The sequence below is a fragment of the Eubalaena glacialis genome, chromosome 7 (assembly GCF_028564815.1).
Source record: "Eubalaena glacialis isolate mEubGla1 chromosome 7, mEubGla1.1.hap2.+ XY, whole genome shotgun sequence".
Classification (NCBI taxonomy): Eukaryota; Metazoa; Chordata; class Mammalia; order Artiodactyla; family Balaenidae; genus Eubalaena; species Eubalaena glacialis.
Genome location: NC_083722.1, coordinates 64,547,593 through 64,570,368, shown reverse-complemented (window position 1 = coordinate 64,570,368; position 22,776 = coordinate 64,547,593). Strand labels below are relative to the sequence as shown.

General features: G+C 42.7%; 1 protein-coding gene across 1 annotated transcript in view; it reads right to left on the bottom strand.

Moving 5' to 3' along the window:
• CTDSPL (CTD small phosphatase like) overlaps nt 1-22,776 on the bottom strand; it is a 123,621-nt gene that overhangs the window by 30,052 nt on the left and 70,793 nt on the right. Inside the window, 1 exon segment of the mRNA XM_061196494.1 lies at nt 3,657-3,811. Coding sequence (XP_061052477.1) covers nt 3,657-3,811 — 155 coding nt within the window.

The following is a 22,776-nucleotide window of genomic DNA, read 5'->3' as shown; positions in this document are numbered from 1 at the left end:
CCATAAAACGGACAGACATGGCTAGTGCTACTCCTCCCTCTTGTATTCTCTTAAATGTGGATATGATATCCGAAGTCTGTGACTTTGAGAGGATAGTAAACAACAAGCATGAGGATGAAGGCAAACACTCCAAGAACGGTGGAGCAGAAAGATCAAAAGATAGACGAACAGAAAGAGTTTGGGACCCTGATGGTATCACCATGCATCTAAACTATATCCAGCAACTGCCAGCATCAGACTTTATATGTGAGAAAAATAATCTCCTATTTGGTTAAGTTATTATTTGTCAGTTTTCTTTTACTTGCTGCCAAAATCATTCCTATCTGATACAGGTGTATTCTTGGAGGCAGCATCCTGCTGAATTTGTCATGCCAATCTGATAGAGTCTTGGTCTTTTGTTAGGAGAATTTGGTTCATTAAACTTGGTTTTATGCCTACTCTTTATGTTAGGTTCTTATTTATTGTTACTTATTTTCCCCTTTCCTTAATTTTTTTTTCTTTTTGGCTGCACCATACGGCATGCAGGATCCTAGTTCCCTGACCAGGGATCGAACCTGTGCCCCTTGCATTGGAAGTGAGGAGTCTTAACCATTGGACCACCAGGGAAGTCCCCCCTTTCCTTAATTTTGATGGCTTGTTCACAATTCTGTTTATTTCCCCTTTCACTCTCTGTGAATTCTGAGGATCTATTTTCTAATTGTGCTACTCGTCACAGTTCTGTTCCTAATAATTGTATTTATTCCTACATTTTCTACAATTATATCATAACTGAATATCAATCTCACCCAGATTGTTTTTTTGTCCTCTTTCTGAATCATTCCATGTCTGAAAATGTACTTCTTTTGCCTTAGTAGATAAACGATATCTTGGTTACATGTAGAATTTTTGGTTTGCAACTCTTCTCTCAGTAGCAAACATTTTTTCATAGTCTTCTGGCTTGCAGTGTTGCTGATGAGAAGTCTGGTGGTAGTATAATTCTCTTTTCTTTGAAAATACCTTGTTCCTGTAGCTTGTAAGATTTTCTTTGTATTTAAATTTCAGAATTTCAATGGCATATATCTAGGCATACATGTGCTCCTTTTCTTGCCGCCACTAATCCTGCTGCAGATTTGGTAAATCCTCTCAATCTGCACATTCAAGGTTTTTTTTTCAGCTCAAGAAAATTTTCTTCTATTACTTTTTCTCTTTCTGGAATTCCTATTATTTGCATGTTAGGTCTCCTAGATGCTTCTTCCCACCTCTCACAATTACTGACTCTGTGCTTCTGGTCTGAATTGTAAGATATTTTTTCCACTTGCTCCTCCAGAACATTAATGCAGTTCTCAGCAGTGATCATTCCCACTCTTTTTCTCAGTTCATTTACTGAATTTTTGTATTTAGAAATCAAGGTTTTTTTTTTTAAGTTCTAAAAGTTATTTGTATACTCAAAATTCATTTCAGGACTTCCCTAGTGGTCCAGTGGTTAAGACTCCTTGCTTCCAATGCAGGGGCACGGGTTCGATCTCTGGTCGGGGAACTAAGATCCCAAATGCCGTGAGGCAGGGTCAAAAAAAAAAATTCATTTCTTGAATTATCATTTTCTTCTACCTTTTCCATTAGTTTTACCTCAGTGGGAGTCTCACATTCTAGATTTTCAACGTGTAATCTTCTCGGCAGTGGTAAATGAGGGAACACTGCAAGGCCCAGCACTGCGAGGCAGAGCTGTTTTCATGGTCCAGCAGAGCCCAAGTTGACAAAGTACAAAGAGGTGAAGAAAGTCCCTGTACTACTGGGCTCCTCCAGGGCACTAGACTGAAAGCAATTCAGCTCATCAGTGCAGCCCCTCCAGGGACCACACACATTAAGTGGGCAATGCAGGCCCTTTCCAAGGGGATCCACAGGCTCCCGCTGGCTTGTTGACCTCACAGGACTTCACATTTCAAGTCTTCATCCTAGGACTGCAAAAGAGGCAAGCATTTTCCTCTGATGTGGTTCCCTGCTTCTTACTGAGTATCAGAGAGAATGAATTCTGTGCCCTCTCTTTCCCCTGGAGATGTCAGGAAAAGTGGAGGCCTTGCTGTACTTCCCAGGCTCCACCAGCAGGCTCACCTGGGTTTATCCAGAGAGGGAATTTAAATGGTCAGAGCCACATGCTCAAGCTGTAGTCTTCCCAGAATCCTCTTCCTCACGTTCGTATGCACTTTTAAAATAATCTATTTTCTAAGCTAATCTATTTTCTAATTAAGCTTTTCTGTGAAAATTGGGAAAAGCAAAAAGAAAAAGAAATAAGGCACAGAGGAGAAGAGAAAATCTTACACAGATTCCACCAGTCTGAAATAATCTCTTCATATTTTGGCATACGTCATTCTGGTCTTATAAATGCCTGTGTGTGTATGTATGTGTGCTTATGACCATATACATACTTATAAATATACTTGCTTACTATATTTTAACCTTTTTTCCCCTAAGTGATATATTGTGAACATTTTCCTATATCAGTAATATTTATGAGACATCATTTTTAATAGCTGCATACTATTGGATTGTACGGTTACTGTATAGGTCTTTTATTGTTTATTGTTGATCATCAGCTTGCTTACAATTCTGCAATATTATAATCTATGCTGGATAGTATCTTATGGTTAAATCTTTGCACATCCATACTCATGTCAATAAGGAGGAACTGCTTGGGTGGACAGATAGGTGTATTTTTAAGGTTTTGAGATCACACTGCCAAATTTCTCTCCGGAGAGGTGTAACCAATTCACACTCCTACCAATAACCAATTTACATCCTCTACTCTCTCTCTCACTACCCCCATGCCAAACCCAAATATTATTTTTAAAAATATCTTTTGATAATTTGATAGATGGAAAAGGATATCTCATTGTTTTAGTTTGCACTTCTTTGATTACTAACAATATTGAACATTTTTTCATGTTTACTGACCAATTGTGTTTCTTATTTTATGAAACGTCAGTTCATGTCTTTTGCTCACGTTATTTGGGACATAAAGTTTTATGACTCTTGTGTCCTTCATAATGAATAATCTCCTTTGTCTCTTTCAGTGATTTTTACCTGAAATTCTCTTTCGACTGAGATTACTATTATAATCCCTGCTTTCTTCTTGTTTATACTTGTGTGATGTCTTTTTGCTCATTCTCCTACTTTTAACTGTTCTGAGTCATTTTGTTTTGAATATGAGGTCTGTTAGACAGCATGTGGGTAGAATTTGTTCTTTTTTAACCTATTGTGATGATCTGACTTAAAATTTTTTATTTGACACATATGAAAGAATATATAACAAATACGTTTATTATTAAACAAGGTAGTTAAATTCACTTATATTTATTATTGGCTTTTTTCCAAGTCTCTGTGTCTCCTCTGGTCTTTCCATTTCTTTGTCTGCTCCTGGTTCTTTAACTCTCTCTTTCATACAACTTCCCACAACAGAATGTTATAAAAATGTGAAGTGACTCTTATAACTCGCATCAAATATGTTCTTCAGTTGCTAAATGGGAATGACTGACATATCCTGTAACAAAAAAGATGACTTTTTTGGTAATTTCAAATCTTTAAGTAAATGGCTGCGCACATACTGTCACAGATTCTGACTAAGGATGCTCGTCAAGGACGGGACAGACGCGCGGCGGCGGAAGTTCTGCGTCGGCACTGACCTTCTGAAGCCCGCCGTTCTCCTCCACCAGCGGCGGAAGAACACCGGGGCTGCTGCCTGGCGGAGCCTCCACATTGTAATCACGGAAGCAGCAGAAGAAGGAGCTGAGGATGCTGCGGCTCCTCTGCTTCTTCAGGCTGACGTTGCACTGGGATGCTGGAAAGAGAAACAGAGCACAGCGTGGCCAACTGTAATACTACGGGAAAACTCGAACGTGCAGCCGCCCCAGAGCCCTGACATGTGGAGACCAACTCGGGACCAGAAGACGAGGGGAGCCAGGAAGTTCCTCTAAAAGACTGTTACGTGACTCCTAGAGGGCCAGACAGTCGATGGAGTCCAGTCCTGCTGGCTGGACAGAATTCCCCTGATCTCGGCCCAGTGGGGGCTGCTTGCTCATTAGCTGACCCATCCCCGGGGCCATCTGCCTTCCTGAGACTAGCAGATAAAGTCTTCCAACCCTGCACAAGTGCTACTTCAAAACATAGATCCTTGCAGGCACAAATCATACTTGTCCCTCGCTGAGAAGCATTTCTCTGTGAAGGGTACCAAGGAAGAGTCACATTGAAACTGGGTTCTTGGATGCTCCCTGCTCACCATGGAAACAACTAACTTCATGGGTTAAGAAATAAGATGTGTGAAGGCACAAAGCAGCCCTCTTCTTAAACTCTGCCATTTGTCAAGAAGTTGATGGGAGCCTGGACCCACAGAGCTCAGGGGTGGAGGCTTCCATCACACTTAAAACAGAAACAGCAGGAGAGGTGGGACAGAACATCAGGGCTGGCCAGGGCAAAGCCTATCTTCACGAGACCCAGGGCAATACTGTGCCACCGACTCATTCCCTGGCCTGTCCTGGATTGAGGCTCCGGAGGGAGGGATGGATCCTTTCTGTTATCCAGGGCTCAAGACAAGTCGCCACAAGTCAGAAATAAAAGACGAAAGTTAGTACCGATGAGAAACACACCTCAGGGGAGGAGGCTGACAACTTGGAGGTGCAGGAGCATTTAGCCCTGGGAATGCAGTCCCACCACATACCACGTCTGGGTGGGTCAGCAGCAGTCCCACCACATACCACGTCTGGGTACAGGCTACGGGCACAGGGACCGTGCTTGGGGTTGATGGGAAGATCACCACTGTAGGAAATTATTAAGTTCGCATGATAACTGTTGGAGCCCATCTCTCCCACAAAGCAATTCTGGCACGATTCCTCTTTGTACACTTGAGGGATTTGTATAGCACCTGCCCTCTCAAGAGATCACAAAACCTTTGCTGAAAGTCTGCAGGTACCCTTCTGCCAGCAGCAAAACCAAATGCATTCAGAAATTCTGAAAAAGGACTGAAAGGCTGTTTTGCCAGCAGCTCCACAGGCCTGGATGGTCTTTAGCCTGGGTTTAGGCAAATGGCCCAGGAAGTGTGAATTTAAGATAATCACTGGGAATTCCCTGGCGGTCCAGTGGTTAAGACTTGGCACGCTTTCACTGCCGGGGCCCGGGTTCGATCCCTGGTCAGGGAACTAAGATGCCGCAAGCTGCGTAGCACAGGCAAAAAAAAAACCAAAAACCACAAACTTCATTAATTAAATATGATCTTTAGAACCATAAATCTCTGGAAAAGCTGGCTGTTTCTTCTTCCTTATGAATCCTTGGGTTCATGTCACAGGGCACCGTCTTCTCATTTCAGGCCCCACTTGCCCGGCCAGACCAGACCATGGGGACCACCAGGCACAGAGGCCTCCCATACAGCAGTGGTGGCAGCGATAGTGACCACTGTTTCCTGGGGCCAGCCCTCTGGGTTCTAGTACTTTACAATCCTCATCTCATGTCATCCTCACAGCTACCCAAGGAGATAGGTGTGATTGCTTCCATCTAACTGCTGAGAATATACAGCTAGTAATTGCACGTGCCCAGATTCAAACCCAGAGTTTCCAGAGTGCATGCTTTCCCCATGCACCACGCTGAAGACAATTCTGAAACAACTCAGGTCAGATTAAGAAGGAGGGAACATGCCAAACGGGGAGAAAAGCACTGCCATAAACTCATATTTAATATAAATGATTGGTTAAGCTGTTTTGTTGTTACTTTGGGTATTTTAGTTTTTTATGCCTCACTCAGATAATTTAGTCAGAGGAAGAAAAAACTGTCTCTTCCCCGGCTGAGAGCACATTTCTCTGCAAGCAAACAAGCTGTTTGTTCATGTCTTGGTGACACTGAGCCGTCAACACCCAGGCCAGGCAGTAAACAGCTCTGCAAAATGCACTTTCCCGGATCCTGTTTTCATCCTTGGGTCACATAAATCTTCCCCATAACTAACTAACAAATTAACAAGCTAACTTATGTGCTAAAAAAAATCCTGACCATGGAGCCAGGGAGCTACTTATAATTCTACCATATGATTACTTGCCATGTGGCAGCCACAAAGAGGGCTGCAGGGTCACTATTTGCTCAGGTCACTTGGGAGGCCATCACCCCTGACAATGGCAGCTCACTCCATTCCCCCATCTGTGTAGGAAGAGGTGAAGCAGCTCAGGGCTGTGGGAGGGTCCAGGCATCTTCCTGCTAAATAAGGTCACTACTAGGGCCTATGGGAACCTCCGGGCAGCTGGGGGCTTTCGAATCTTCTAATCACCCTTGGGTTGGGCTGGTGCTCTCAAAAGCAGGCTAGCTGGGGAAATGGCTGGATTCCCTCAGGACCAGCATGAGCCCACCCTGCCCACGGCACTCACTGTTCCTCAGAGGTCAAGGTGGGCTGTATGGGTCTCATGACCCTGCTGCCTTCCACCCCAGCTGCGGCCTCTCCACCAGCTACAATCCAGAAGGCCCTTGATTTACTCATAAACTTCTGATAAAAGGGTTTCAGTTGATACACGAAATCAACATCTATGTTTTAACGGACAAATGTTTATAACATTAGATCAAAAAAGCAAGATAAATAATTGTATATCTGACTTGATCATAACTGTGCAAAAACAAATGAAAAGAGATTGTAGTAGAGAAAAGATTGGCAAAAATATATCGCAATGTTAACAGTAATTGTCAGACTCTGGGTATTTACACCTCTTCCTTCTATATTTTCCCAATGTTTTATGGTCACTACATTTTACTCTAACAAGGGGGAAAGAAAATAGTCTCGTTAAGCTTTCTTTCAGCAACTCTGTAAAGCTCAGGAGAAACCATATCCTACCCCCAAACCTAAACCCTTACACCTACTCCTCCGCTTTCCACTCCATGCCTGCGAAGGGGAAAATCAGGCAAGAGCAGCGTCATAAGCCTTGCAGGAGGTAAATGTCACTGCTGTGGTGGCCCAGGCTCAGCCCCGGACCGTGACATTGCCGGGATGGAACGTGCCCACCAACCCAAACCAGAGGGGCCCACGTGAAAAGAGGGCACCAAGTCCATGATCTGCCCCAGCAGAGTGCGCCCACCAGCTTTCCCATCTGGCAGCCCACCCAGCCTCTCACCCTCCCTGGACACACAGGTGGTCCTGCTCCTTCTCTGGGCTTAATCAAGACTCGGCCTCTCATCACCTGGCCTCACTCGCCCCTTTGAATGTCCCTACTGATGACATGAGAGGCCCCCTGGTGGCCCAGGGAGCCAGAAGAAGGTCTTTATCAGAACTGTAACAGTCGGGTATGAAAATCCGTTTAATATATACATCTTCCAGTTACACTGGTTTTAAGAATACTTTGGAGGAGTAAAGGAGAGAGTAAGAACTCTGAACATCAGTCTCGAACATTTCATAAAGATTTCCATGTTTTATCAGATTTAGGAGGAAAACATCATCAAAAATTATTCCGAAGTCTTCTGTTGCTTTCCCTGATCACCTTCCTGTTGTTATCCACGCCCACACCTGTGCACCTCATGTCCGGTTTCCTCCTCACGGTAGGCTCCTCATCACGCTGACATCCTACCCCCAACTCCTCCTCTCCTCATACCCCACTTCTGAGAACATTCCTGTTCTTCAGGGGCTGGTTCAAAGCCCACCTCCTGGAGGAAGCCTGTTCCAGTGGAAGGGATTTGTTCCTTGGCCAGTGAACTCCCAAATAAACACTTGTCTGTCTGGGCTACATCTTCAGCCCATTCCTCTCTCCCGACTCCCAGGCCAGTTTACCCACCTGCCCGCCGGATGTGCATCTCCTCTGGATGCCTCCTAGGAGCGCTTCACCCAGCAGGTCCCCTCTTCACCTGGGGCATCAATCTCCTAGTCTAAACATCTACCCTTCTCCCTCTCATTAAGTTGTTGGTTTTGATATCTTTAGTGGCTCTTACATCTGTCCTTAACAATGCCCTGTCCCTTTCATATCCCAGCTGAGGCCCTCATCATTCTGTCCCCGGACAACTACAATAGCGGTAGAACTTGTTTCGCTGCTGCTGATTCTGTGTCCCATAATTAATTATTGACATGACCCACCGAGGTGTAGCCCAACAAGTGAGGAGACTGGTGGTTGTGAGTGTGGCCTCTGAAGTCAGCCTCCTAGGTGTTGGCTCGACCAGCAAATGTACGGGACCTAAGTTATATGACTTCTTTGTGCTTCAGTTTCCTTATCTGTAAAGTGGAATCAATAGGCTTGTTGTGAGAATTAAATGAGTTCGTATAAAGTACACAGAACAGTACCCAGCACAGGGTAAGCACTTCATAAATGTCAGCTCTTATTATTATCATTAGTTTCTTAAGAGCTTTTGCTTCGTAAAGGAGTAGGGGTTCTGCTGGTAAGTCCCGGATCAAAGGCTGGATCCTGTGGGTCCACATTTGTTCCCTGGCATCTGACAACTAGGAGGCATAACTTACTATAACAGACCTTGGTTACTTAAACTGTAATTTAGAAAAATCTAAGAAGTGATTCTACTTCACTGCTCTAAAAACTGGAGAGGCAGAGATGAGGAAAGAAAATGGAGGGAGGGGTGAAGCATCCAGATGAATGCTGTTGGGGACTGTTTACCTGCTTCCCCTTAGAAAAAGAACACTGCTTTCAAGATGAGGGGAGGAAGCATCCAGTCTCTCCTGCCCACTTGCTCAACCCTCCTCTGCTGAGCTCTGCCCCTGCCCTGTCTGCATCTGATCCAGGGGCTCCTTGCCCCATGCTGTGCATCAAAAGGGAGCACCCTCCCGGGGGAGGAGGACTGCGTGAGGACCAGGCAAGGAGGCCAACAGACCCATCACGTCTCTCCTGCAGGCTCCCCTACCGGGCCACTGTATGCTGCCATTTCCCCCAGGCTCTGGGAGTGCAGGCCCATCAGAAGGAGCTCCTCTTCTTCTTCCTCAGTCCTGCGAACGAAGACATGCCTGTGGCCGGCCCCAGCAGCTGCCCTTCTCCCCACACAGATGGCTGGCCCATGAAAATGGCATCCAACGGGGTAGGATGGGGAGATCCCCGGCAGGGGCAGACGGGGTGATCCTAAGACGTCCCCCATTTTTCTGAGCAGGCCTGCGTGGAGCAGAAATCCTGGGAAGGGTTGTGAAGAGCTGGAGACGTTGGGCATGGGCCTCACCCATGTGCCTGGAGCCCTCTGACCATGTGGGGAGTGTGTGACGTTGAGGACAAACAGGCACGTGGCCCCGTTTTCCTCGATACACCCTGGGAGCTAATGCCTCTCTCTTTGTCCCTGTACTTGGTGTCACTGCAGCCAGCAGATGAACACCCTGCTTCCCACTCATACACCGCCCCCCCCTCTTTCTCCTTCAAGGGCTGGGGACCTCCCATCCTCCAGCACAGCAGGTGAGGGGCTTAGAGAGGGCCTATGAATGGGGCAGCTAACATGAGTGCAGAGATGGTTGCCTTCCTTGAGTCTTCAGTCCTAAAGGTGAGACAGGAAGCCTCCCCAATACCTCCCTGGTCTCTCTTGGCAGACTGCTGGTCCAGTAGCAAGAACCAGTATCTTCAAAGCACCAGCTGCCGATGGGGAGTGTAGTAGACGTGTGACATTTTTGCCTGCCAAGATCCATTACCCTTCCTCTGGTAAAAGTTCCACCACTCTCACCTCACCAACTCCAGTCCATTACCAAAGCCTGGCCAATAAGAGCCACGTGATTGGCTTAGGGATGGGCGCATGACCCAAGCTGGGCCGAGGAAAGTCGGCCCCAGGATTCATGCTACAGCTATTGGAGGAAATGTTCTCTTTTTGCTGGTTTGCTAAGCTGGCAGGATGTAAGCCTGGAGCCACCAGCGGCCATCCTGGCCACCAAGCGAGAAGCACCTACCTGACTGATCACATGAGCCAAAACTGAGATGTGCAGAGGGGCAGATCTCTGACTTGATTTCAGTAAACCAGACCTTTCTGGCATTTTCAGTTATGTGAATCTCTTTTTCTTTGAAGCCAATACAAATTGGGTTTATGCTATCTGCAATGGAAAGGATTATCCCTGAAAACGTGAGCTCCTAGGCGAGGCAGTGCAGTGATAAATCACACAGGCACCGCCCCTACCTCACAACACGCACGCCTAGGAGAAGAGTCACGAGAATAAGCAATTCTAATACAGTACGAGTCTTGCTATGATGGGGTAGCACAGGGCGCTGCTGGGGCCCAGAGAAGGGCACAAAGTCCAGATTTGGCAGGGGGTGGGTAGGAGTGACTTCTTAGAAGAAAGTAGTCTGACAACTGGGCTGACAGTTTTATAAAATTGTTGGAGGGGGCAGGGAAGTAGGGAAACAGCAACGTGTAAAGGCCCTAAAGTGAGAGGGAGCATGAAATATTTGAGAAATCAAAGAGGCCAGGTGTTATGAGATGGGGATGATGACAGCAAGGGCCTTGTAAACCATGGTGATGAGTCTGGATTTGATTCTATGGACCCGGGGAATGACGTGATCGGATCTGTACCACACACGTCATGGTTTGACTTCTGTACTGGAACTACTGAGTTTAAATTTTAGATTATGACTAATGTAGGCTATCTATATACATCACAGATTTCCAGGATGTTTAAAAATCACAGATGTGGCCTCTTTTATGTAACATGCCTAGAATGGAATTTCTTATTTGAAAACTGACTTTATTTATTTATTTTTAAATTTTATTTATTTTATTTATTTTATTTTTGGCTGCACTGGGTCTTTGTTGCTGCACACGGGCTTTTCTCTAGTTGAGGCGAGCGGGGGCTACTCTTCGTTGCGGTGCACAGGCTTCTCATTGCAGTGGCTTCTCTTGTTGTGGAGCACGGGCTCTAGGCGTATGGGCTTCAGTAGTTGTGGCACGCGGGCTCAGTAGTTGTGGCTCACAGGCTCTAGAGCGCAGGCTCAGTAGTTGTGGCGCACGGGCTTAGTTGCTCCGCGGCATGTGGGATCTTCCCGGACCAGGGCTCGAACCCGTGTCCCCTGCATTGGCAGGCGGATTCTTAACCACTGTGCCACCAGGGAAGCCCTGAAAACTGACTTTAAATACAAGTTACATGGAAAGAAAATGGGCTTTAGAATTACATTTGGGTTCAAGTCTCAGCCCTGCCTTCTGTTCGCCAGTGTGAATTCATCTACCTAAGCCACACAGGTAACATGGGAATCATAACACCTACCCCCACAGGGTTGTTGTGTGGATGCAGCAAAACCATGTATGTTTGTGTAAGAGAGAAAATCTATCAGCAGCTTAAGATATAGCACCAAAAACTGATGATTGGTTTAGGCCCAGTGCAGTGTCTCACTGTGAACAGAAGTTAGTGACTGTATCCAGACAACAGTCCTCACAAAAACAGCCTGGCTTTAGGAGAAAACATGTAGGCAGACCCATTTTGGTTCTGGTTATGTGAATTCTAAACTTAGAACATGAAGTAGCTCTTTCAAACTCTACCTCCTATCTAGTGAAGGTTTCTTTGTATAATAATAATAATGTTAGAAAAAGTAAACAAACAAGTAAGAAGCAGCTCCACATGTGAAACTTAAACCCTAGGATTCAGGCCTTTTAGAGGAAATCTTACATGAAATACGGTTAGAAATAAAGTGTTGTAGTTAAAAACATGGAAAGTCTTGGAGAAAGTCCACCAAGGCTGACGGTGGGGTTTGGCCCTCCACTGGGACAAGAGGACTGTGTGTATGCCAACAGACGGAAGGCACAACGGAACCCACAATGGGCTGGTATGACAGGCCGAGAGGGGCATTTCTGATCATCCTCTTATACTTACTTCCTGACCTGACTGGTTCCCTTCTGTACCCAGAAATGGACATGTTGACCCCAAAGCCAGCGTTTCCTGGTTAGTGTGATAGCTGCCCACGTCACATAACCACTGCCCTTTGACAATTCTGACCTGGTTTCGATTCCAGATGTGGAGAGGCTTAGGAACCGTCCTGGATTCCTGGCTGCAGGATCACAACCTCTGGGGTCTACACTGATTCAGGGCTTTGCACACTCTCCTCCGTGAGCATCCCACCCACCCATCCGTCCTTATCTCTGATCTGACCTCGAACTCCCGGCGACCCCCTCCCCCATCTCTATAGATCCAAGGAGTGCTTCAGGGTCAAGATGAAAGTAGCTGAAACATAGGTGGCAATGTTTGCTACCAACTATGACTCCACCCCCAATCATTCAAGTTTCTCCCCAAGTGAAGAAACTGCATCTTGGCAGCTATAGAGAACAAGGTTTACCTTTCATTTCCACAATGCCAAGCCAGCCTACATGCCGACTCAGGGTCCAGACTACCAAAGACCCGGAGTAACAGAATTTCTAGGAGAAAACTGACTTAACACACGAAGTCTACTGCTAATGTGTCATAGCACCAAAACCTGCCATCAGAACCAGCTTCTTTCATGTTACGAGCAGAAGTGAGAAAGGTATTGCGTAGCAGATTTGTGTCATCCACGTATTTACAGCAGAACATTAAAAATATGTGGACACCAATGCTGTTACAGCTGCAAAACTGGACACCAGAGTTTCCCAAAGTAAGGCTATTTCTCCATACATGGGGATGTCAGAGCACATTACAACCCTGAAGAGACCGTACAGCTGAATTCACAACCACTTTACCACAGAAAATGCTAAACACCTTTTTTTAAGGGAGGAGGGGGAGTTCCTCTGAGGGTCAGCTTTTAAATGAATGCACCATTTCTTCTCTTCCAGAACTGGGCTGCAATCTCTGGAATGCATCCCAGGGCCGAGGTTTGGAATGGGTGTCTAACAGGAAATTCTGGGCAGTCTATGCATACATTACATTCCTTTCCCACCCTGAAAGAGTTGTCAACAAACACAACTTTCCCCTGTTTGAAAAAAAGGGGGGGTTTGGGGGTGGGGAGAGGCCAGGGCACAGACCGCACAGAGTTCAAAAGCAGATGTAGCTGCTGAGAATCCAAACATCCTTTTCTCCTAGGAAAAGGACTTAGTCACTTTTCAAGATGTCCCATCAGTCCCTACTTTATTCCCAAGTGATCGATTTGCTCAGGGAATTCCACCCGCCACTCTGTGAAAGAAATGTACCTTTGGAAGCTCTTTTCCCCACTGCAGCCTGTAACTGGCAGTGGTTCCTCCAGCAGTGAGAAATCAAGGGGCGGGCCCGCAAGGGCTGATGGCTAAAAACCGGGCAGGAGAAATCCCAATCTCATCCTCTGAGATGGGAGGATGCGCTTCCCCGTTCACAGTTGGTTCGTAACAGCCCACGTTAGTTGAGTGCCTTGTTTGTGTGAGGCCCCGGACATAAATCACTTGTGGCCTTCACGATGTGCAGTGCCGATATGATCACCCCATTTTCCGATGGGAAGACAAGACCAGGAGTACATATAACTGTGCAGTGAGGGTGCTGGGGTTCAAAGCCAGAGCAGCCTGGCTGCAGGGCTCCTGGCCTTCCTACCACCCTTCCCTGCCTCTCCCCAGCACTTGATGGGTTTGGGTTTTGTTTCCAGGGAGAAACTCTGAATATGAAGCCTTATGCCACCTGTCTTCACTCCAAATACCACACTTTTGAAAACTCCAAAATGAACCAGTGATACGCCCGGCAACCCTATTAGATGAAGCCAGACACAGTGGCTGTTGTGCCGTCCCCTGAAGGTACCCAGGCCACCAAACTCTGTGACTCAGCTTCCCAGGAGAGCCCCTCAGCTGGGAATGCCTTTCCTGGTCTCAGCACTTCCCCAAACCCCTGTGCCCCATGTCACACAGCTCCGAAGTAGCAGGGCTGGAGATAAACCAGGTCTGTGTGGGTCTAGAATCTGAGCTCTTAACCATCACTATATAGAATCTGTTTTTCACACTGAGAGCCAAAATAAGTAATGGAACAAAGGATTTAAACAGATGACGCACTTATTTAGAGGAAGCAAAGGTTAAAATTTAACAGTAATCAAATAAATGAATGTTTAAACAACGAGGTCCAGTTTTGGACCTAAGAAATAAGCAGAAATGATAAAAATAAAAACATATAGCCAATGGTGGTAAGGCTTTGACGGCCTGGGCCCATTCACTGACACATTGCTGGTAACTCTGTAAACTGGAACAATCCATATGACAAGTAGGTGAGTGATGTGTCAAAGACCACGAGGTATTTATGCCGGTAATCTGACCGTCCAACAGAGCGGGGTGCTTAGTTAAATCAGTGCACAGCAACTGGAGCGAATACTGTGCAGCCACAAGAAATGACCATTATGAAGACATGTGGGGAAGCATTTGTGGTCAGGCGGGGCACCTCAGACACTGTGCTGCCCGATGTCTGTAACTTTGTCATGTGCTTCTGGACAAGCTGGGGAAGGTAGGCTCCAGGGGTACTGGCTTGGAACGTATCTTGTTCATGTCTCAGTCCTTAAGATCTAGAAACACAATAGTACAAAATAGGCCTGACATAACACATGTTTATTGAACGAATGAATGTGTGAAAGGAAACACAGAACAATGCAAATGACTGATTTGGTAAAAAGAAACAGCTCCTGCAATTCTTCAAGAGCACGTTCAGCCAAGCAGCATGTCTTTCCTGGGAAGCCCTCTTGCCCACAGTGAGCCTCCCTCTTCCAAACAGCTTTAATCTGTGCCACCCACACATGGCCAACCCTCATCTGGGGAACCCAACTCACAGCTCCCTGCCATGTTTAGCAAAGATGGCAACTCCTACTTCCTATAAAGTAATTAATGCAAGTTTTCTGAAAGAGAGATTATGTGAAATTCACCAGTATGTTAAGTAAGCACAGCAATCTCTGGATCATAGGACTAGGTTAATTATTATTTTTCTTTATACTTTTATTGCTTCTCAATTTCTACAATCTACATCACGTTTATAGTGGAAAAAACTGAGTAAATATTTAAAATGTTTGTTTCTACTTAATATGTGAACATTTTCACATTTCATCAGATATCTTTCTACAACCTTATTTTGATTGGATTGGATTTGTATTGGATTCCACTGTATGGATGTGCACTGTGTCATAATTAAACTAACTTTGGACATTTATGTTGTTTCCTTCAAATTGTGTCATAATACTGCAATTTGTTTGCAACAGCAATGCTGACCTCAGCACAAACTAGTTGTTCATCAATGTGGGACAAAATATTATATATTTATATAGCTCTATCTATCTATCTATCTATCTATCCCTGGTGTGGAATATTATACAGCTGTGAAAAAGAAGGCTGCAGCTCCATGTGCACTGATAACAGCCAACACTTATCTTACCTAAGATGCACCAGGCACTATTCTATGCACTTTACATACACTGGCTCATTTAATCCTTTCAGTAATCTTATGAGGTTAGGACTACTATTATATTCATTCTATAGATGAGGAAACTAAGGTCCAGAGAAGTTAAGAAACCTGCCCAAGATGACACAGCTAGTAAGTAGTAGACTTTATTCAAATCCAAGTAGTCTGGGCTCTTAACCTCTGCATTATATTGCCTACTGATAATGGAGCACATTCTGAGATACATTAAATGAGAAAAGCAAGGACATTGGAACATTTAGTGCACTACCATCAACCTTCAAATACAAAATCAAATAAATTAACAAAATAGAAAGCACAAGCGTGTGCATATTCTTATATGTGCAAGAAGTATCTCTATAAGTAACTGTTGCCCCATGGGAGAGAAATGGAGGACACACCAGAAGGGAGGGAGAATTACTTTTCACTCTATTCTCTTTAGTATCCTTTGGATTGTGTATCATGTATTAAAATAATAATTGCATACCGTATATCATACATTATAAGTAAAAAATTAAATCATCAAAAATAATATGGCAGTGAGCATAGCATACATAATTTTATGTGCACGTCTGATTTATCCCTTAGAAGAAATACCTAGAAGTGTAATTGTTTTTCAAAGGCCAAAGTCTTTGAAAAAAACATCAAGCCTCTTGATATCTATGGACAATCTGCCACTTAGAGAGGCAGTGTGTATGCACACCCCCTCATGGGGTGTTCCACTTAGGCTGTGCAAACTCTGAGACTTTAAATGGCCTTTGCCAAGCTGAAAGGTGAAAATGGTAACTTGCTGTTGCTTTAATTTGCATTTCTGGATTGCCATCCAAGTTCTACAATCTCTCATATACTTTTTTTAAAAATAAATTTATTTATTTATTTTTGCCTGCGTTGGGTCTTTGTTGTTGCATGCAGGCTTTCTCTAGTTGTGGTCAGCAGGGGCTACTCTTCATTGCAGTGCATGGGCTTCTCACTGCAGTAGCTTCTCTTGTTGCGGAGCACAGGCTCTAGGCGCGTGGGATTCAGTAGTTGTGGCGTGCGGGCTCAGTAGCTGTGGCTTACGGGCTTTAGAGTGCAGGCTCAGTAGTTATGGCGCATGGGCTTAGTTGCTCCATGGCATGTGGGATCTTCCCGGACCAGGGCTCGAACCCGTGTCCCCTGCATTGGCAAGCAGATTCTTAACCACTGCGCCTCCAAGGAAGTCCCTCTCATATACTTTTTGGTCATTTCTATTTCTTCTTTTGAAAACTGTGCTTATATATTTTTGCCTATTTTTCTATATTTTTTCTTTGACTTATAAGTGTTCCTTTGTCACATATTAGAGACATAATTCTTGGACTGTTCTGTACATTGGAAATTGCATCAGTTTGTTTTCAGCCTTCTACTTTTTAAAAATAGTAGTTATGTATGTGCAGAAGTTTTAGTTTTTAGGAAGTCAAATCTAACCATTTTTCAAATGATTCCTTCCCAACCTAATACAATATACTATTCACTTATATTTTCTTCTAGTTCTTTTTTAGTTTGAAGTAAATATCTTTTAAAGTAAACATTTTATCTGTTTTATTGGTTTTACCTGTTTATTCTGGTACACAGTAGGATATATGAATCTACCTTTTCCCCCCAGAAGATTAGTCAAATATACTAATAATATTTATTGAACAATTCATCCTATACAATGATTTGGGCATTCTGTTCTACCCTATCCCATCCCATCCCATCTCATCCCACTCCTTTTCTTGTGCCAGTAACACATAGCTTTGCTACTGTAGATTTAATGTTTTATATTTAATAGTACCAGTCCTCCTTTATTATTTTTTTTCAAAAACTTCTTGGATAGTCTAACCCTTTATGCTTCCAGATGAATGTCAGAATCACTTTATCAAGTTTTTAAAATATACCACTGGGATTTAGTTGCATTAGGCTCATAAAATATACATGCACTAATTCTAGTTAATTCCATTAAAGTAATTAAAGGAAGGTTAAAGTGAAAAAGTTAAAATACCATTTGTTGTACCTTATTCCTAAAAACTGTGCCAAGATTAAAAGTGGCCTTGGTTATCAGCTCAAAATAGATTATTATAACTATAAGATGTTTAATGTAAGTCCCATGGTAACAACAAAGAAAATACATATGGAAGAGAGACAAAAGAAAATGAGAAAGGAATAAAAGCATGTCACTACAAAAAAAAAAACAACCCCAAAACAAAAAACAAAGAAGAGAGCTAGAAAGAAAAAGAGGGTCAAAAAAATTACAAGACTGACAGAAAACAATTTAAAAAATGTAATGGTAAGGGGGCTTCCCTGGTGGTGCAGTCGTTAAGAATCTGCCTGCCAATGCAGGGGACATGGGTTCGAGCCCTGGTTCGGGAAGATCCCATGTGCCATGGAGCAACTAAGTCCGTGCACCACAACTACTGAGCCTGAGCTCTAGAACCCACAAGCCACAACTACTGAAGCCTGTGCACCTAGAGCCTGTGCTCCACAACAAGAGAAGCCACCACAATGAGAAGCCCATGCACCACAACAAAGAGTAGCCTAGCCCCCGCTCACTGCAACTAGAGAAAGCCCATGCGCAGCAATGAAGACCCAACACAGCCAAAAATAAAATAAATAAAATAAATAAATTTATTTTAAAAAATGTAATGGTAAGATCTTCCCTATCAGTAATTCCTATAAATGTAAATAGATTAAACTGCCCAATAAAAAAACATAGAGTGGCTGAATGGATAAAAAAAATAAGATCCAACTATATGCTATCTACAAGGGACTCACTTTAGATTTGAGAACACACATAAGCTGAAAGTGAAAGGATAGAAAAAGATATTCATTGCAAATGGTAACCAAAAGAAAGGACAGTAGCTACACTTATAAAGACAAAATAGACTTTAAGTCAAAAACTCTCACAAGATGGGACTTCCCTGGAGGTCCAGTGGTTAAGACATTGCCTTCCAGTGCAGGGGGTGAGGGTTCGATCACTGGTCAGGGAGCTAAGATCCCACATGCCTTGGGGCCAAAAAACCAAAAACATAAAACAGAAGAAATACTGTAACAAATTCAATAACAACTTTAAAAAATGGTCCACATCAAAAAATCTTTTAAAAAAATAAACTATCACAAGAGACAAAGAAGAACATTATAATGGTAAAAGGGTCAATTCACCAGGAAGACATAACAATTATAAACATACATGCACCAACATCAGAGCATGCAAACATATGAAGTAAACATGGACAAAACTTAAGGGAGAAACAAACAGCAACACAATGACAGTAGCAGTTTCAATAACCCACTTTCAGTAATGGATAGAACATCTAGAGAAAAGACAAAGACACAAAGGACTTGAACAACACTATATTGCAAATGGACCTAACAAACATATACAGAACATTCCACCCAACAAAAACACAACATACATTCTTCTCAAGTGCACATGGAACATCCTCCAGGATAGATCACATATTAGGTCACAAAACAAGTGTTAACAAATTTAAGAAGACTAAAATCATACCAAGTATCTTTTCTGACCACAATGAAATTAAACTAGAAATCAACAGTAGAAGAAAAACTGGAAAATTCACAAATATGTGGAAATTAAACAACACACTCTTGAACGACCAATGGGTCAAAGAAGAAATCAAAAGGGATTAGAAAATATCTTGAGACAAATACAAACGAAAACAACATACCAAAACTTACGGGATGTAGCAAAAGGAGTATGAAGAGGGAATTTTATAGTAGTAAAGGCTTACATTAAAAAAGAAGAAAGGTCTCAAGTAAACAATCTAACCTTACACTTCAAGGAATTAGAAGTGTAAGCCCAGAGTTAGCAGAAGAAAGAAGATGATAAAGATTAGAGTAGAAATAAACAAAATAGAGAATAGAAAAACAATTTTAAAAAGCAATGAAACTCAGTTGGTTTTTTGAAAAGACCAACAAAATTGACAAATATTTAGCTGGACTAACAAAAAAAGAGAGAAGACTCAAATAAGTAAAATCAGTAATGAAACAGGAGACATTACAACTGATGTCACAGAAATAAAAAGGATTATGAGAAAACTGTGAACAATTATAGGCCAACAAGTTGGATAACCTAGAAGAAACAGATAAATTCCTAGAAACATACAACCTACCAAGACTGAGTCATGAAGAAATAGGAAATATGAACAGTCCAATAATGAATATGGAGACTGAATCAGTTATCAAAAATTTCCCAAGAAAGAAAATCCCAGGGCCAGATGGCTTCACTGGAGAATTCTACCAGACATTTAAAGAAGGATTAGTGCCATTCCTTCTCAAACTTTTTCAAAAAATTAAAGAGAAGGAAATACTTCAAACTCATTTTATGAGGCCAGCATTATCCTGATACCAAAGCCAGACAAATACATCACAAGAAAAGAAAACCTCAGGCCAATAGCCCTGATGAATACAGATGTAAAAATTCTCAACAAAATACTAGCAAACCAAAGTTAATAGCACACTGAAAGGATCACATGCCATGACCAAGTGGGATTTATCCCTGGGATGCAAGGATGGTTCAAGACACAAAAATCAATCAATGTGATACAGCACATTAACAGAGTGAAAGATAAAGATCACATGATCATCAACAGAAGCAGAAAAAGCATTTGACAAAATTCAACACTGCCTCATAATAAAAATAATTTTAAAACTAGGATTAAAAAAAAATCATCAATATAATAAAGGCTATATAAGAAAAGCCCACAGTTAACATCCTACTAAAAGTAAAAAAGAGAAAGCTCTTCCTCTAAGATCAGGAACAAGGCAAGGATGCCTACTCTTACCACTTCTATTCAACATAGTACTGGAAGTCCTAGCTACAGCAATCAGGCAAGCAAAAGAGATAAAAGGCATCCAAATCAGAAAGAAGAAGCACAATTATCTCAGTTCACAGATGACATGATTTTATATGTAGAAAACCCTAAAGATTCTACCAAAAAACTATTAGAACTAATAAACGAATTCAGCAAAATTGTTGGACACAAAATCAATGTATAAAAATCAGTTGCATTTCTATACACTTATAATGAACAATCCAAAATGGAAATAAAGAAAACCATTGGATTTACAATAGCATCAAAAAGAATAAAATACTTAGGAATAAACTTAACTAAGGAGATAAAAACTTCTACACTGAAAACTACAAAACATTGGTGAAATTAAAGACAGAAAAAAATGGTAAGACAGCCTGTATTCATGGATTAGAAGACAATATTGTTAAAATGTCCGCACCACCCAAAGCAATCTACAGAGTCAATATAATCCCTATCAAAATCCCAGAGGCTGTTTTTTTTTTTTTGGCAGAAATAGAATAAACAATCGTAGAATTCATATGGAATCACAGAGGACCCCAAATAGCTAAAACAACCTTGAGAAAGAAGAACAAAGCTGGAGGCCTCATATTTCCTGACTTCAGAACATATTAGAGATCTACAAAAGTATGGTACTGGCATAAAGACAGATATATAGACCAACTGAAAAAAATAGACAGCCCAGAAATAAACCCAAGCATACATAGTCAAATGATCTTCAAAATGGGAGCCAAGACTACACAATGGGGCAAGTATAGTCTCTTCAACAAATGTTGTTTCTTAAAGCTAGATATCCACATGCAAAACAATACAATTGGACCGTTATATTACACCATAGACAAAAATCAACTCAAAATGGATTAAAGACTTAAATGTTAAGACCTAAAATTATAAAACTCCTAGAATAAAACACAGGGGAAAGCTTTATAACATTGCTCTTGGCAATGATTTTTTGGATATGATACACAAAGCACAGGCAACGAAAGCAAAAACAGACAACATTAAACTAAAAAGCTTCTGCACAGCAAAGGAAACAATCAACAGAGTGAAAAGGCAACCTACAGAAGGGGAGAAAATATCTGCAAACCATATATTTGGTAAGAGGTTAATATCCAAAATATGTTAAGGGACTCCTTCAACTCAACAGCAAAAAACCCCAAGTAATCAGATTTTTTAAATTGCCAATGGACTTGAATTGAGGTTTCTCTTAAAGAAGACACACAATGGCTAACAAGTATATGAACAGATGTTCAATAACACTAATCATCAGGGAAATGCAAATTAAAACTACAATGAGGTATCACCTCATACCTGTAAGGATGACTATCATCAAAACAAAACAAAACAAAACAGGGCTTCCCTGGTGGCGCAGTGGTTAAGAATCCACTTGCCAACGCAGGGGACACAGGTTTGAGCCCTTGTCCTGCAAGATCCCACATGCCGTGGAGCAACTAAGCCCATGAGTCACAACTCCTGAGCCCACGCGCCACCACTACTGAAGCCCAAGCGCCTAGAGCCCATGCTCCGCAACAAGAGAAGCCACGGCAATGAGAAGCCCACACGCTGCAACAAAGAGTAGCCCCGCTTGCTGCAACTAGAGAAAGCCCAAGCGCAGCAACAAAGACCCAATGCAGCCCAAAATAAATAAAAATTTTAAAAATGCTCCAAAAAAACCCAAAAAACAAAAAACAAAATAACGAGTGTTGGCGAGGATATGGAGAAATTAGAACACTTGTGCACTGTTGATGGGAATGTAAAATGGGGTAGCTGCTGTGGAAAACAATATGGAGGTTCCTCAAAAAATTAAGAATCCCATATACTTAGTATTAAAAATATCACTAGCATATGATACAGCAATCCCACTTCTGGGTATTCATCCAAATGAATTGAAAACAGGATCTCAAAGAGATATTTGCACTCCCATGTTCACTGCAGCATTATTCACAATAGACTAGAGGTAGAAGCAACTCAAATGTCCATTAATGGATGAACGGATAAAGAAACTATAGGGTGTGTGTGTGTGTGTGTGTGTGTGTAATGGAATACTATTCCATTAAAGAAGAAGGAAATACTGTCATGTGCTACACATGGATGTACCTTGAGGACATCATGTAAGACGAGAAAGTTCTAGAGATCTGATGTACAGCAATGATCATACAGTTAACCATACTGTACCGTACCCTTAAAAATTCATTAAGGGGTAGATTTCATGCTATGTGGGGTTTTTTTTAACAACATTAAAAAAAAAAAAAGAGTGGTTTCGGGAGGAAGCCACGGCTCCCGCTGATGGAAGGTACGCCTCCTGTACTGGGCGAGTGCCTCACACGCTCGACCTGACACAATCTCCTCCTCACGTAGGTATCACCATCCTCATTTTGGTAGCCTAGAAGCGAGGCACCTAGACTTGGCCCAAGAGTGCACAGTTATGTACCAAGTGGTAGAAGCGGAATTTGTACTCAGGTTGTCAGACTGCAAAGCCTATACCTTTCTGCCCATCGTCATTACAACCGGCACACCATGGGCCATCTCTCTCGCTCCCTCTGGCCTGTGGGTGATCCGAGTGCTGTGGTGGGGCTCCTTCACTCCTGGCTCATCACCACCGTCGTCGTCACCACAGTGCAAGTATCTTCTAGGTAATGAATGCATTTGCTTCTTCTTTTGGACAAGAGCCACAGTTCACTGATAAAATTCCACTAAAAACTGCTATTA